The 15,074-nt window shown below is 44.2% G+C and overlaps 1 protein-coding gene across 1 annotated transcript; it reads right to left on the reverse strand.

Moving 5' to 3' along the window:
- Nucleotides 1-9,285: 9,285 nt before the first annotated feature.
- LOC147369100 (transmembrane emp24 domain-containing protein 9-like) lies at nucleotides 9,286-12,770 on the reverse strand. Its single transcript, XM_086410982.1, has 5 exons — nucleotides 12,461-12,770; nucleotides 11,964-12,064; nucleotides 11,477-11,602; nucleotides 10,775-10,921; nucleotides 9,286-10,644 (listed from the first exon to the last, which is right to left on the reverse strand). Exons 2-5 carry the CDS (start codon nucleotides 12,030-12,032, stop codon nucleotides 10,495-10,497), a joined length of 492 nt encoding a protein of 163 aa, XP_086267108.1. The 5' UTR covers nucleotides 12,033-12,064; nucleotides 12,461-12,770; the 3' UTR covers nucleotides 9,286-10,494.
- Between the last annotated feature and the right edge of the window lie 2,304 nt (nucleotides 12,771-15,074).

Genomic DNA, 15,074 nt, shown 5'->3' on the forward strand with positions numbered 1-15,074 from the left:
TATCATTCTGTTCAGATTTTCTACTTTCATAAGATTCTATCTTGGTAGGCTATATGTTTCTAGGTGTTTAACCATTTCTTCTAGATTGTCCAGTTTTTAACATATAATTGTTCATAGTAGCCTCCATCCTCTGTATTTCTGTGGTATCAGCTGTAATGTCTCTTCTTTCATTATATTACTGATTTCATTTATTTTTATCTTCTCTTCTTAGTTCAGCTAAAGCTTTGTTAATTTTGTTCATCTTTTAAAAACAAACAGCTTGATCTTTTTATTGTTCTGGTCTCTATTTCATCTCTGATCTCTGTTATTTTCTAACTTCTGCTAACTTTGGGCTTAGTTTTTTCTTTTTCTAGATCCTTGAGGTGTAAAGCTAGGTGGTTTATTTGAGATTTTTCTTTTTTTTACATATAGGTGTTTGTCACTATAGACCTCCCTCCTAGAAATGTTTTTGTTGATTCTGTAAGTTTCAGTATACTGTTTTTCCATTTTAGTTTATTTCAAGATTTTTTTTACAATTTCCCTTTTGTTTTCTTCTTTAATTCATTGGTTGTTCAGGAGTGTGTTGTTTCATTTTTACATATCTGTTAATTTTCCAGCTTTCCTCCTATTATTGATTTGTAGTTTCATTTCATTGTAAGCTCCAAGGAAAAAGATACTTGGTATTATTTCTTTTCTTTTTTTTTTTTATATCACTAAGACTTGTTCTGTGGCCTATCCTGATCTATCTTGGAGAAGGTTGCATGTGCACTTGAGAAGAACATGTATTCTCTTCTGTTGGGTAGAATGTTCTGTATATGTCTCTTAGGTTCATATGGTCTAGAGTGTAGTTCAAGTCCAATATTTCCTTGTTGATTTTCTGTCTAGATGATCTATCCATCATTGAAAGTAGGATATTGAAGTCCCCTACTTTTATTGTATTGTTGTCTATCTCTCCCTTCAGATCTATCAGTGGTTGCTTAATATATTTGGGTGCTTCAGTGATGGATGCATATACACTTATTGTTGTTATATGTTCTTGATGAATTGACACCTTTACCATTATGTAATGACATTCTTCATCTTTTGTTACAGTTTTTGTTTTAAAGTATATTTTGTATTATATATCTACTTCTCTCTTTTCATTTCCACTTGCAAAGAGTATCTTTTTCCATTGCTTGCCTTTGAACCTATGTATGTCCTTAAAGCTGATATGAATCTCCTATAGGCAGCATGTATTTGAGTCTTGTTCTTTTTATCCATTAGCTGCTCTATGCCTTTTGATTGGAGAATTTAACCCTAATGTCATCTTATTGTTTTCTAAATGTTTTGTTGTTCCCTTATTCCTCTCTTGCTGGCTTTCTTTGTGAATTAAATTTTGTACTGATATGCTTTGATTTCCTTACACTTACCTTTCATATATCTACTATAGATTTTGCTTTGTGGTTACCATTAGCATTACATAAAACATCTTATAGATGTTACAGTCTATTTTATGCTGCTGCTGCTGCTGCTGCTAAGTCGCTTCAGTCGTGTCTGACTCTGTGCGACCCCACAGATGGCAGCCGACCAGGCTCCTCCGTCCCTGGGATTCTCCAGGCAAGAACACTGGAGTGGGTTGCCATTTCCTTCTCCAATGCATGAAAGTGAAAAGTGAAAGTGAAGTCTCTCAGTCGTTTATGCTGATAATAACTTAAATCATATATAAAAATTCTACTCTATTTATTTTTCTCCCCTCCTTTTATGTTTTTGATGTCATAATTTAAATGTTTTAATACTGCATATTCATTAATAAGTTATTATAGCTACAGTTATTTTAATTTTTTGTCCTTTAACCTGTAAAGTGGTGACTATATCACCATATTATACTATTAGAGTATTCTGAGTTTGACTATGTACTTAAAAAAAAAAAATTTGGCTGTACTGTGCACCATGTGGGAGTTTAGTTCCCTGACCAGAGATCAGAACCACACCCCCTGCACTGGAAGTGCAGTCTTAACCTCTGACCACCAGGGAGATCCCATGACTATATACTTGTCTTTATCAGTATGTTGTACATTTTCATGTTGCTAATTAGTCTCCTTTCATTTTACTTGAAGAACTCATCTCAGCATTTCTTGCAAGACAGGTCTAGTGGTGATAAACTCCCTCAGCTTTGTCTGGGAAAGTCTTTCCCTCTTCTTCATCTCTGAAGGACAACTTTGCCATATTGAGTATTCTCATTTGGCAGTTTCATCCTTCCAGCCCTTAGAGAATATCACCTCTCTCTCTCCTGACCTGCTTGGTTTCTACTGAGAAATCCTCTGATAGTCTTATGAGGATTCCTTTATAAGTTACAAGCTTTTTTTTTTACACCTTTTAATATTTTTTGTCTAAAAAAAAAAGTTGACTGTTGACAATTTTACTGTAATATGTCCTGGAGAAGATCTCATTAAATTGTTTGGCAACCTATGAGCTTCATGAACCTGGATAGCCAAATCTCTCTCCAGATTTAGGGAGTTCTTAGCCATTATTTTTTTTAGGTAAGTTTTCTGCTCTGCCCCCACCTTCTCATACTGAGATTTCAATAATTTGCAGGTTGTTTCTTTCTATATTATCCCATGGATGACACATGTTTTCTTCACTCTTTTATGTTATTTTTTCTTTGTTTCCTTTGACTGGATAATTTCAAAGGTCTTGTCTTCTAATTCCAGATCCTGTCTTCCGGATCCATTCTGATGTTGATATTCTCTACTGCACTTTTCATTTCACTCATTTGTATTCTTTGTATTGAATTTAGGTTTGGTTCTTTTGTATGATTTCTCTTTGTTAAAGTTCTCATTTTGTTTGTGCATCATTTTCCTGATTTGTTCAGTTATCTTTCTATGTTTTCTTGCAGCTCATTGAGCTTCCTTAAAACAATTATTTTGAATTCTTTATCAGGTAAATTGTAGGTCTTCGTGCCTTTGGTATCAGTTACCAGATTATTGGAATCCTTTGGTGGTATGCTTTGTCCTTGAATTTTCATATTCCTTGAAGTTTAATGATGCTGTCTTCACCTTTGAAGTAGCAGTCACTTCCTCCAGTCTTTATGCATTGACTTGGGGAGAGAAATACCTTCTGTCAGCCCTGTTGGGAATTCTGAGGTTTCCTCAGACCTACTATGGATATGCCTAGTCCATAGGGAACATTCCTTGTTCCCTCTTGTGCAGAAATCTTAAGCTTCTCTCCATCCTGCAGGGCACCAGACCAGAGGCTGACAGACTCCCTTTTGCTTTTTGAAGGGTAGAGCTAAAGCTCAAGTTTGTGATCTTTCCCTGACCAGCAGATTTAGGCCAGCTTTCTACACATGCCCACCGTTTTCTGCCTGAGCCTATTCTCATCACCATCAGGAGTGCATGCAGGGAGGTAAGACAGGGTGGAGGTGTGTAGATGAGGCACATGGAGCATTGGCAGTACCTGTAAGCCCCTTGAGTGTGTCCTCAGCAGCTTGTGGGTAGACTTCTAAATGGAGTTCATGACATTCAGTAGGATCCATGTCCCTTTAATGTCCTCTGAGAATCCTATCTGCTCTCTCCCAGCCTCTTTCCACCCCTAGTCATGGAGCTCACAACTCAATACTCTGGATGGAACAAGAGAGAAATGGCTTCTTTGGCACAATCCCACAGTGCTGGGGAAGTTAGGTGCTCATTCACACACTCTTACTTTACCCTGCAGGAGAAATCACTGGCCAAGAAAATAATTCCTTAGCAATGAGGTGTGTCAGTTTGGAGGACAAGTGATGCAGGTACAGTCAAACTGTTCCTCTTAGCTTCTCCAGTGTGTTCAAATGTATATTTTTCTGCTCCAACTATGTGCTGGAATTTCTCTTCTGGAAACCTACTTCCACAAAACCTCATATCTATGAGTGATTGTCTAAGACAGTGTTCTTCAGGGAGAGAGGCCCACTCCTTCCTCATAATCTTTATCACGCCTCCTGGATATGTATAACTGTCATTTTCTCACATTTATGTCAAGTGTTACAAAACAGCTCCAAGTTCCTTCATCCAACCAGAATGCCTATCCAATATATCCCAAAATTTATATTACAGAAACTGTGATACTGTTACTGTTGTCAAATAATTTGGAAAAAAAAATAACCAAAAAAAGATAAACAATATATTTTCAGGTCACCCATCGGCAGCCTCTGATAACAGCCTACTTCTAGTTGTCTAACTTGCAGTAAGTATATTCCCTCTTCATGGATCACTGCCCTGTTGTGGCAAAGGGGCTTGCATAACTCAATGAATCTATGAGCCATGCCGTGCAGGGCCACTCAAGACAGACAGGTCATAGTGGAGTGTTCTGACAAAATGTGATCCACTGGAGAAGGGAATGGCAAACCACTCCTGTCTATTTGTCGTGAAAACCCCATGAACTTCAGAAAAAGGCAAAAAGATATGACACTGAAAGATGAGCCCCCAAGGTTGGAAGGTGTCCCATATGTAATGGGGAAGAGCAGAAGACAACCACTAATAGTTCCAAAAAGAACGAAGCAGCTGGGCCAAAAAGGAAATGACGCTCAGTTGTGGGTGTCTGGTGATGAAGGAAAAACCCAATGCTGAAAAGAACAGTATTGCATAGGAACCTGGAATGTTAGGTCCACAAATCAAGGTAAATTGGATGTGGTCAAGCAGGAAATGGCAAGAGTAAACATTGACATCTTAGGAATCAGTGAATTAAAATGGATGGGAATGGGTGAATTTAATTCAGATGACCATTATATCTACTACTGTGGACAAGAATCATGTAGAAGAAATGGAGTAGCCCTCATAATCAACAGAAGAGTCAGAAATGCAGTTCTTGGGTACAACATCAAAAATGACAGAGTGATTTCTGTTTGTTTCCAAGGCAAACCATTCAACATCACAGTAATCCAAGTCTATGCCCCAACCACCAAAGCTGAAGAAGCTGAAGTTGATCAATTCTATGAAGACCTACAAGACCTCCTAGAACTAACCAAAAAAAAAGATATCCTATTCATCAATGGAATTGGAATGCAAAAATAGGAAGTCAAGAGATACCTGGTGTAATAGGCAAATTTGGCCTTGGAATACAAAATGAAGCAGGGCAAAAGTTAGCAGAATTCTGCCAAGAGAATGCACTGGTCATAGCATAACACCCTTTTTCAACAACATAAGAGATGACTTTACACATAGACATCACCAAATGGACAATTCTAAAATCAGATTCTTTGTAGCTGAAGATGGAAAAGTTGTATACAGTCAGCGAAAGCAAGATCTGAAATTGACTGTGGCTCAGACCATGAGTTCCTTATAGCAGAATTCAGGCTTAAACTAACAAAAGTGGGGAAAACCACTAGGCCAGTCAGGTATGACTTAAATTAAATCCCCTATGAATATACAGTGGAGGTGACAAATAGATTCAAGGGATTAGCTCTAGTAAACAGAGTGCCTGAAGGACAATGACAGAGGTTCATAATATTTATTGTACAGGAGGCAGTGAACAAAATCATCCCAAAGGAAAAGAAATGCAAAAGTGGTTGTCTGAGGAGGCTTTAGAAATAGCTGAGGAAAGAGGAGAAGTGAAAAGCAAGGGAGAAAGAGAAAGGTACACTCAACTAAATGCAGAGTTCCAGAGAATATCAAGGAAAGATGAGAAGGCCTTCTTCAATGAACAATGCAAAAAAATACAGGAAAACAACAGAAGGGGAAAGACTAGCAATCTCTTCAAAAAAACTGGAAATGTCAAAGGAATATTTCATCCAAAGATGGGCACAATAAAGGACAGAAATGGTAAAGACATAATTGAAGCAGAAGAGATAAAGAAGAGAGGGCAAGAATACTCAGAAGAACTATACGAAAAAGATCTTAATGACCCAGATAATCCTGATGTGGGCACTCACCCAGAGTCAGACATCCTGGAATGAGAAGTCAAGTGGGCCTTACGAAGCACTGCTGCCAAAAAAGCTAGTGGAGGAGATGGAATTCCACAGAGCTCTTTCAAATCCTAAAAGATGAAGCTATCAAAGTACTGCATTCAATATGTCAGCAAATTTGGAAAATCCAGCAGTGGCCACAGGGCTGGAAAGGGTCAATCTTCATCCCAATTCCCAAGAAAGGCAGTATTAAAGAATGTTCAAACTACTGTAAAATTGTACTCATCTCCCATGCTAGTAAGGTTATGCTCAAAATCTTTCAAGCTAGGCTTCAGCAGTACGTGAACTGAGAGCTTCCAGATGTTCAAGCTGGGTTTAGAAAAGGCAGAGGAACCTCAGAGATCAAATTGCCAACATCTGCTGGATCAGAGAAAGCAAGGGAGTTCCAGAAAAATATCTACTTCTGTTTCATTTACTAGCTAAAGCCTTTGACTGTGTGGATCATAACAAATTGTGGAAAACTCTTAAAGAAATGGGAATACCAGACCACTTTTACCTGCATCCTGAGAAACCTGTTGTCAGGTCAAGAAGCAACAATTAGAACCTTACATGGAACAACTGACTGGTTCAAAATTGAGAAAGGAGTACAACAAGGCTGTATATTGTCACCCTGTTTATTTAACTTATATGCAGAGTACATCACGTGAAATGCTAGGCTAGATGAGTTACAAGCTGGAATCAAGATTGCCAGGAGAAATATCAGCAACCTCAGATATGCAGATGATACCACCTTATAGCAGAAAGCAAAGAAGAACTAAAGAACCTCTTGATGAAGGTGAAAGAGGAAAGTGAAAAAGCAGGCTTAAAACTCAGTCTTAAAAAAACTAAGCTCATAGCATCCGGTCCCATCACTTCAAGGCAAATAGAAGGGGGAAAGGTGGAAGCATTGACAGATTTCCTCTTCTTGGGCTCTAAAATCACTGTGGATGGTGACTGCAATTAAGAAATTAGAAGACAGTTGCTTCTGGGCAGGAAAGCTACAACAAACCTAGACAGTATATTAAAAAGCAAAGACATCATTTTGCCAACAAAGGTCCATATAGTCAAGCTATGGTCTTTCCAGTAGTCACGTATGGATGCGAAAGCTGGACCATAAAGAAGGCTGAGCACCGAAGAATTGATGTTTTCGAATTGTGGTGCTGGGGAAGACTCTTGAGAGTCCTTTGGATAGCAAGGACATCAAACCAGTCAATCTTAAAGGAAATCAACCCTGAATACTCATTGGAAGAACTGATGCTGAAGCTCCAATATTTTTGCCACCTGATGCAAACAGCCGACTCGTTGGAAAAGACCCTGACACTGGGAAAGATTGAGGACAGGAGGATAAGGGGGTGACAGAGGATGAGATGGTTGGATGGCATCACCGACTCAATGGACATGAATTTGAGCAAGCTCCAGAAGATGGTGAGGGCTAGGGTAGCCTGGTGTGCTGCAGTCCACTGTGTCGCAAAGAGTTGGACAAGACTTGGTGACGGAACAGAAAAGTATATTCACTTTCATCTGTTGTTTGATCTAACTTTCTTCCTGTTTTCACCATGCTACACTTATCTTCCCGATTCCTTTCTTTTTCAAAGTCTCTGTCTTACAGTGTTATATATTCATGGGTAGTGGATTATATGTTAAATTATATTGAAATCCTTTATACATTTGCATCTTTATAGGCTCCATTGCCCCAAACTGAAATTTCTTCCCTACTCTTCCCATATTCAAACCATTTATCTTTCAATGTTTTCCTTATGTACTGTTTCCTTTATAAAGATCTTGGCATCCCTCTTCCTATTCATCCATCCATCTACCCAGGTCTCACCCCATACTGAATTCTGAGAGCTCTGAGTACCCCATTTGTTAGATCACCTAGAATCTTATCATATGTGCATGTCTTGCTCTCTGTTGTGGGTTGAATGGTGACGCCACAGAAAGTGTGCCTATGTCCTAATCCCTGGACCCTGTGAATATGAGCTTATATGGAAAAAAATTCTTTGCTGATATAATTAATTCAAGGACCTTGAAATGAGATCATCCTGGGTTACCTTGGTAGGTCATAAATCAAATGACAAATGTCCTTACAAGACACAGAACAGGAGACACAAGAGGAGGAGATGAAGGCACACACAAGCTAAGGAATGCCTAGAGCTACCTGTAGCTGGAAAAGGATGAAGGAGTCCCTTCAAGAGCCTTTGGAAGGAGTGTAGCCCTGCTGACACCTTGATTCTGTACTTCTGGCCTCTAGAACTGTGAGATAATAGACTTTTGTTGGTGGTGGTAATTTGCTAAGGCAGCCACAAGAAACTAGAAATTCAAATGACCAGCTCTTACCTCTTTGTATGGGATCTTTCCTCTACCTGGAGAAAAGTAGCCAGAACAGAGAAGCCGAAACAGAAAAAAAGGACACCAAGAACTGAGTTGAATTCGCCTCATTTCAGAATGACCCATCCCTTCCTAGCTGGCTCTCTTCTCTAAATCAGGGACATGTGCCATTTCCTCCAGAGAGTGACTGTGGCGTTTTCATGTGGAAATGGGTGGGGAGGCTGACACGAAGAAACCCCCTTCTACTGTGTGTGCAGCTCTTCCATGTGCTCACTCACTGTTGCTGTTTTGTGATTTGTTTCTCTACCGAAGTGACAGAATAAGGTCTCACCTATGTGGGGAGAGGACAGAGTCCCTCTGAAAAGTGTGTGGTCATTCTAGGGTTAATCATGAGGAAGAGGCAAGTCCTAGACATGAAATCATAATTTGGAAAGCAAGCTGCAGGCAGCTTCTCTGGAGTTGGGATTTTGATATAGCGGCCTCCTTTCAGTTTCCCCAAATAGCCATGTTCTTTTTTGTTTTAGGCTTCTGTATTTGCTATTCTCTCTAGCCAGAACATTCTTTCCCCAGTTAACGTCTATCCTGAGTCTGAGTTCTGAAAAGCACCCTTCTATGACTAACTAGATTAGACCAGGATCCTTGAAATATTGCCCTTAGCCCAATGCCCTCTTCCTCAGAAGCATACGTCACCGTTACATCTTGTTCAATGTCCTGACTCATTTGGTGTTATACTGCAGGCTCCATGGGCAAGAATGTCCCCATCTAGGTCACTTTCCTTACCCTGCAGCAGAGAGTAGAGCCCCCTCCCCATCCCCACCCCCACCAACTTCAGATGAGGGAAGTGAGGCTAAGGTCACATTCTATGGTTAGAGGTTATTCTCCAGTGGTCCCTGCCCCCAGCCTTCAGTTAAGCCTCATTCATATTTTCTGAGGCCAACTGTGGCCAGACGCACAAGTGAGCAACACCCCTGAGGCTTGTAGTCACCCTCAGGATTATCCCAGGGGTGGGTGAGTCTCTGTCAGGGGCCAGGGCTATCACAGCCGCCCCTCTCCATGGGGAGTCTCTCTTATTAATACTCCTGGCCTTGACAATTTGGACGTGAATTTATTGAAATGCCAACCAGCGAATTTCCTTATAACAGAAAATGTCAAATTCACATGAGAGACGACTACAGTCCAATAGGGCCACCAGCATAGGACTTGGTAAAATGTAGACTAGATCAGGCAGAAGCAATGGGGGGCATCTATACCTATGTGCCAGGGCTTCCCAGGTGGTGCCAGTGGTAAACAACCTGCCTGCCAGTGCAGATAGACGTAAGAGACGTGGGTTCTGTCCGTGGGTCAGAAATGTCCCCTGGAGGAGGACATGACAACACACTCCAGTATTCTTGCCTGGAGAATCCCCATGGACAGAAGAGCCTGGCAGGCTGCAGTCCATAGGGTTGCAAAGAGTTGGACATGACTGAAGCGACTTAGCACGAACTCATGCATACCTGTGTGCACTTGTGAAGGTTGAGTTACGGGAGATGCTGAATGTAATGGAAACAAGTGACTTGGAACTTCAGGCATCTCCTGAAAAGATAAGCCAATGGAATCACAGAGAGATAGAGGTCAACTGAAAAAAAGCAGGACCACAGAGGGGCATATCAGATTCCTCGAAGAACTCAGCAGTCCAAGTAATTGGAATAAGGTAGCACGTGAGCCTGACTAGAGCCCAGAGAGAGAAGGTGCAATGGGCACACAATTACCACCAGCATTCAGGTTACCCAAAAGAGGGGCCCAAGTTGGACTTTTCTAGAAAAGGTTCCACATGTTGCTAATGCTTCTGGGATAAAAGCATTTTTCACCTCATCCACTTTGGGATCAATCTCCCACCAAAGCCTCACATGTTAAACATCTGATTGGCCACATAGAAAGAATTGTAGCATAGGAGGCAATAAATGTTTAGCTCAGAAAATTGGACAGTTATAATTTATATTCACTCCTATTTTCTCCATCTTGGGATAGTTCACTCATCCTAATTAACATGGGAGTGGGGATAACACTCACCACCCTCCTGCTCAGCCAGCAGGTCCTCCCACCCTCGTGTCTCCAGCTGGAAACTCATTCTCTCCCAAATCCCAGCTGAGAAAACCAGTTGAAAGAGGTCCTCTCTCCCGCTGCGAGTTAACAAGGAAAGCCCTCAGGGTTGGAAAGGATGGGAGAAGTCAGGAGACAGACCAGGCCAGACCACTTCCCATCATTTAGCAGCAGGGGATTGACTGGAGGCCAGGCCTCTGGTCTCTGAGGCTGATTTACACCAACTTTTTGGCTTTAAAGAAGCTCTTGAGGTGCTGCATCTGCCAGATGCCGGTGGCCACAAGGATAAGGGTCTGCAGGATGGACCACCACAGCACCCTCTGATTGGTGCTCTCACTGGTCTGTCGGAAGTGCTCCTCTCGACGCTGTGAGAAGGGGAGAAGGAGTAAGGCATGTTGCTAGAACAGAACTGACCTCCAGGGGAAAAGCTGAAAGAGCCACTCCCTGGGAGGTTACACGTCTGCTGTCCCAACTGGGCCCAGCCCAGCCCCTCACCCTCTGGTATTCCTGCTCCTTCTGGATCTTCTCCACCTGCTCCACCAGCCGCTGTATGCGCAGATGCAGCAGGGTCAGCTTGTCATTGGCTGCAAGTTCCGTATGATCATTGGTGTGTTCACCCAACTGCATGTCCAAGTGAATGGCCTGAGGAGCAGAGAAGCCAAGGTTTGGAGGTCAGGGAGCACCTGCAGGAAACCCAGCTTCCACACACTAGGCTGGGCCTGACTGAACTGAGCAGTTCATTTCTTCACACTCAGTGATGTGGGAACAGCCCTGCTCCAGGTGCCAAAATCCCAGATCAAGGCCCTGCTTGCATGGAGTTCCAAGTCCAAAAGACAGAAGGGACAGAACAAAATGTGCAGAGAAACAAAGGTGTGACTCAGTGTTTGAGACAGCCAGCTTCTAGGAGATCTGTGTCAGTGGGAGGTAGTAATGAAGAGCCTGGGAGCATTCAGCTGGCAGACAGCTCTGAATCTCACATTAGAAGCTTGGGCTTCATTCTAGAGATGGCAGGGGACCTAGGGATGATTTTAAGTCCAAGTGATTCCCTCCTGGGTTCCCTCTCATTCGTCAGGACCTGTTCTCTGTAGGCTTACTTCATGGAAAGCCCAGCCCTCATCAAGAGGCACCACCTACAGAACCCTCGTCACCCCAGGGACTGAGACATTGAGGACTGGTGACGTTCCCCTCCATACTCACCAGTTTGCCATCATAGAAGAGGGCGAACCGGATGGACTTGAGGTGAAGGCAGACCTCATGCTCTCCTGGAGACTGGGAGGTGAAGGTGAAGCTGCCCCGAGGGCCATACTGACGGGCCAGCAGATTCTAGCAGAAACAGCTTCTGGTGAGCACAGAGAAACGGACCAGAAACCTGCTTCTAGGAGAGGAACTCTGGGGGTATCCCAGGTTCTGACCCTCACTGGCCAGACCAGGAAGGAGGATGTGAGAGAAAAGGCATCGGTCCGGGTTCAAAAATCTCAGATCCCAGAACTGTCAATACACAGTAACTCTACAGTTTGCAAAGAGTGTGGCCTTCCTTGAGCCCTCCTGCCTGTGAGGAGATGGTCCCTCGTCTAAGAAACGGAGGGCTAGGGAGGACGAGGCATTGACGCTGGAGACCGCGGAGGGCGGGGGAGGGGGGGCGGGTGAAGGGGGCGGGGCTGCAGGGAGTTAAGGCCTGCCTCACCTTGTTCTCAGGGTCCTTCACAAACACGAACAAATTGATCCACTGCGGGGAGGGCTGGTACTTTTCCATAGCAGGGTCGTACAGTTCGGTCTTATAGTTACCTAATGGAGAGGCAGCCTGGATGCATCTTCATCCACAGTCGTGACCAAGAGCCCACCACGGACTTTTGGTCACAGGGGTGGTGGTGGGCGGAGGAACAGGAAGATCGGGTCTGATTGTGGGACCTGACCACAGCCCTCTGCCTCTCTCTTCCCTTCTCCAACCCTGCTTTTCTGCTGTTACCCGGATCTGGATCAGTCTTGCCTCCTCTGTGTCCCCAACCCCTGCACAGGCAATGGAGAGGGTGCTTTGACCACACAGCTGTCCGCCTGTTTCCCATCCGTGCCCATCCGTGCCCCCCCTGGGCCCTGAGCTGATCCCGCGGGCCCCATCTTCCATTCCCTCTGAGGGCTCTGGGTATGGGTAGGGCAAGGCCGGGACTGGCGGCGCGCGCGCACCTATGACCACGGTGCCATCGGGGATCTCCTGAATGAAGCACTTCTCCTCCAGCTCACGGACCTCGAGGTAGAACGCGGCCCCGCCGCCCGCCAGCGCCAGCAGCTGCCACAGCAGCAGCGGCAGGGCCAATCCGGCTGCCCTCGCTCGGCCCCATCCCAGCCCAGGACCGGCGCGGGGCCCAGGGCCTCGTGTCCCGCAGGCCCCCGCCACTTTCCCAGGCGAGCCCGAGGGTCTCTGCGTCCCGCCTGCGGAGACTGCAAACTAGCGTACAGACTACAAATCCCAGGAGCGCTTGCGCGGCCCCGCCCCAGGCGCGTTCCCGCGAACCTGCGTTGCGAAATGGCCACACGAGCTCCCAGCCTGCCACTGAGGCGCTCTAGAACGCTTTCCTTGCCTTACCTCGCTTAATGCTCTCAGAGATCCAAGGAAGCAGGTACTCTTAGCGCCATCTTGTTGATGTGGTAACTGAGCCGCAGAGAGAGGAAGGAAGGGGATTGCCCTCTGAAACTTGCAGAGCAGTTGCCAGAGATGGGTGACTGGTCCTAAACTTCAAGGAGGTTAGAAGTGATGGTAGACGGAATGTTGAGACAGATGAGAACTGCATACAAGCCCCATGCAATTCAGAGGCTGAGATAGTAGTTCAGGAAAGGGAGGGAGAAATGTCCCTTTTATGGAAGGGTAAGTTTGACTCAGGGCTTCGCAGGTGGAGCAGTGGTAAAGAATCTGCCTGCCAATGCAGAAGAGGGAAGAGACACAGATTCAATCTCTGGGTCGGGAAGATCCCCTGGAGGAGGGCGTGGCAACCCATTCCAGTATTCTAGCCTGGAGAATCCCACGGAGAGGAGCCTGGTGGGCTACAGTCCATAGGGTCGCAAAGAATCTGACACGACTGAAGCGACTTAGCAAACACGCAAGTTTGACTCAAGCTCTGAAAAATGGGTAAATCTCCCTGAGCAGCGAGGGAGCAAGAACCACTTAGGTGGAAAGACCTAGAATTACCTAGGAGCAGTAGACAGTTAAGGTACTAGAAAGTTTATGGGAGGGAGGAGGTTAATTGGGCCAAATCACTGAGGGGGCAGGAGCTGCCAGGCCCACTTGCACAGGTGGGACCCTTCATCCAGTGGGACCAAAAGAAGAGATTGTGGGTGAGCCTGGAGAGTGAAAGAAGGCATCAGGAATGCAACTGGAAAAGGCAAGGGAATATACAACTGAAAGGTGTGGGAGAATGGGGCCAACATGACAGGATAGGGATCCAGGAATAGCAAATCTCAAGAATTCCAAAGCTCACAGTGCCCTGAGTAGGCAGTGTAGACCCAAGTGTCAATATAAAGCAGTAATCTATCCAGGTGGTGGGATGAAGTCCTCCACCATCTCGTACTTGGTAATAATACATACTCATTGGTTTATTCAGCAATATAAAATAATGATGAAAAAAAATAATGATGATGAAAATAATAATATTCTTTTATTCTTCTGTGCCAGCCACTGTTTTAAGCACTTTTAAGTGTATTAACTAAATTAATATTTTTAAAACTTTATAAGGTAGACTCTAATGGGATTCCAATTTAACAGATGGAGAAGCAGTGGCAAAGAAAAGTTGAGTAATACTTGCCCAAGTTCATCCAGCTGATAAGCGGCAGACATTTGCTCACACAAGCTCTGGGCAAGACCTTACGATGCATATTGGATGAAAAGATGAATAAAACCTGTCTCCTTCCCTCTAATAGCCCACTGAAAAGCAAAGGATCAATGTCAATACAGTATTTTAAGATTAATGATATGTTTCAGTTCAGTTCAGTCGCTCAGTCGTGTCTGACTCTTTGTGACCCCATGAATCGCAGCACGCCAGGCCTCCCTGTCCATCACCAACTCCCGGAGTTCACCCAGACTCATGTCCATTGAGTCAGTGATGCCATCCAGCCATCTCATCCTCTGGCGTCCCCTTCTCCTCCTGCCCCCAATCCCTCCCAGCATCAGAGTCTTTTCCAATGAGTCAACTCTTCGCATGAGGTGGCCAAAGTACTGGAGTTTCAGCTTTAGCATCAGTCCTTCCAAAGAAATCCCAGGGCTGATCTCCTTCAGAATGGACTGGTTGGATCTCCTTGCAGTCCAAGGGACTCTCAAGAGCCTTCTCCAACATCACAGTTCAAAAGCATCAATTCTTCAGCGCTCAGCCTTCACAGTCCAACTCTCACATCCATACATGACCACAGGAAAAACCATAGCCTTGACTAGACGGACCTTTGTTGGCAAAGTAATGTCTCTGCTTTTGAATATGCTATCTAGGTTGGTCATAACTTTCCTTCCAAGGAGTAAGCGTCTTAATTTCATGGCTGCAGTCACCATCCACAGTGATTTTGGAGCCCAGAAAAATAAAGTCTGACACTGTTTCCACTGTTTCCCCATCTATTTCCCATGAAGTGGTGGGACCGGATGCCATGATCTTCGTTTTCTGAATGTTGAGCTTTAAGCCAACTTTTTCACTCTCCACTTTCACTTTCATCAGGAGGCTTTTTAGTTCCTCTTCACTTTCTGCCATAAGGGTGGTGTCATCTGCATATCTGAGGTTCTTGATATTTCTCCTGGCAATCTTGATTCCAGCTGTGCTTCTTC

This window comes from Bos grunniens, chromosome 7 (genome assembly GCF_055505025.1).
Source record: "Bos grunniens cultivar Pamir isolate PY7600 chromosome 7, Bosgru_T2T1.0, whole genome shotgun sequence".
Classification (NCBI taxonomy): domain Eukaryota; kingdom Metazoa; phylum Chordata; class Mammalia; order Artiodactyla; family Bovidae; genus Bos; species Bos grunniens.

What these genes read in the sequence shown, in the direction of transcription:
- LOC147369100 (XM_086410982.1), bottom strand. Translation starts at nt 12,032, where the DNA reads ATGGAAAAGTACCAGCCCTCCCCGCAGTGGATCAATTTGTTCGTGTTT. An exon ending in TCTTCTATGATGGCAAACTG is followed by an intron (nt 10,922 to 11,476) that starts GTGAGTATGGAG and finishes TCTGCTCCTCAG; the next exon opens with GCCATTCACTTGGACATGCA. An exon ending in AGGAGCAGGAATACCAGAGG is followed by an intron (nt 10,645 to 10,774) that starts GTGAGGGGCTGG and finishes CCCTTCTCACAG; the next exon opens with CGTCGAGAGGAGCACTTCCG.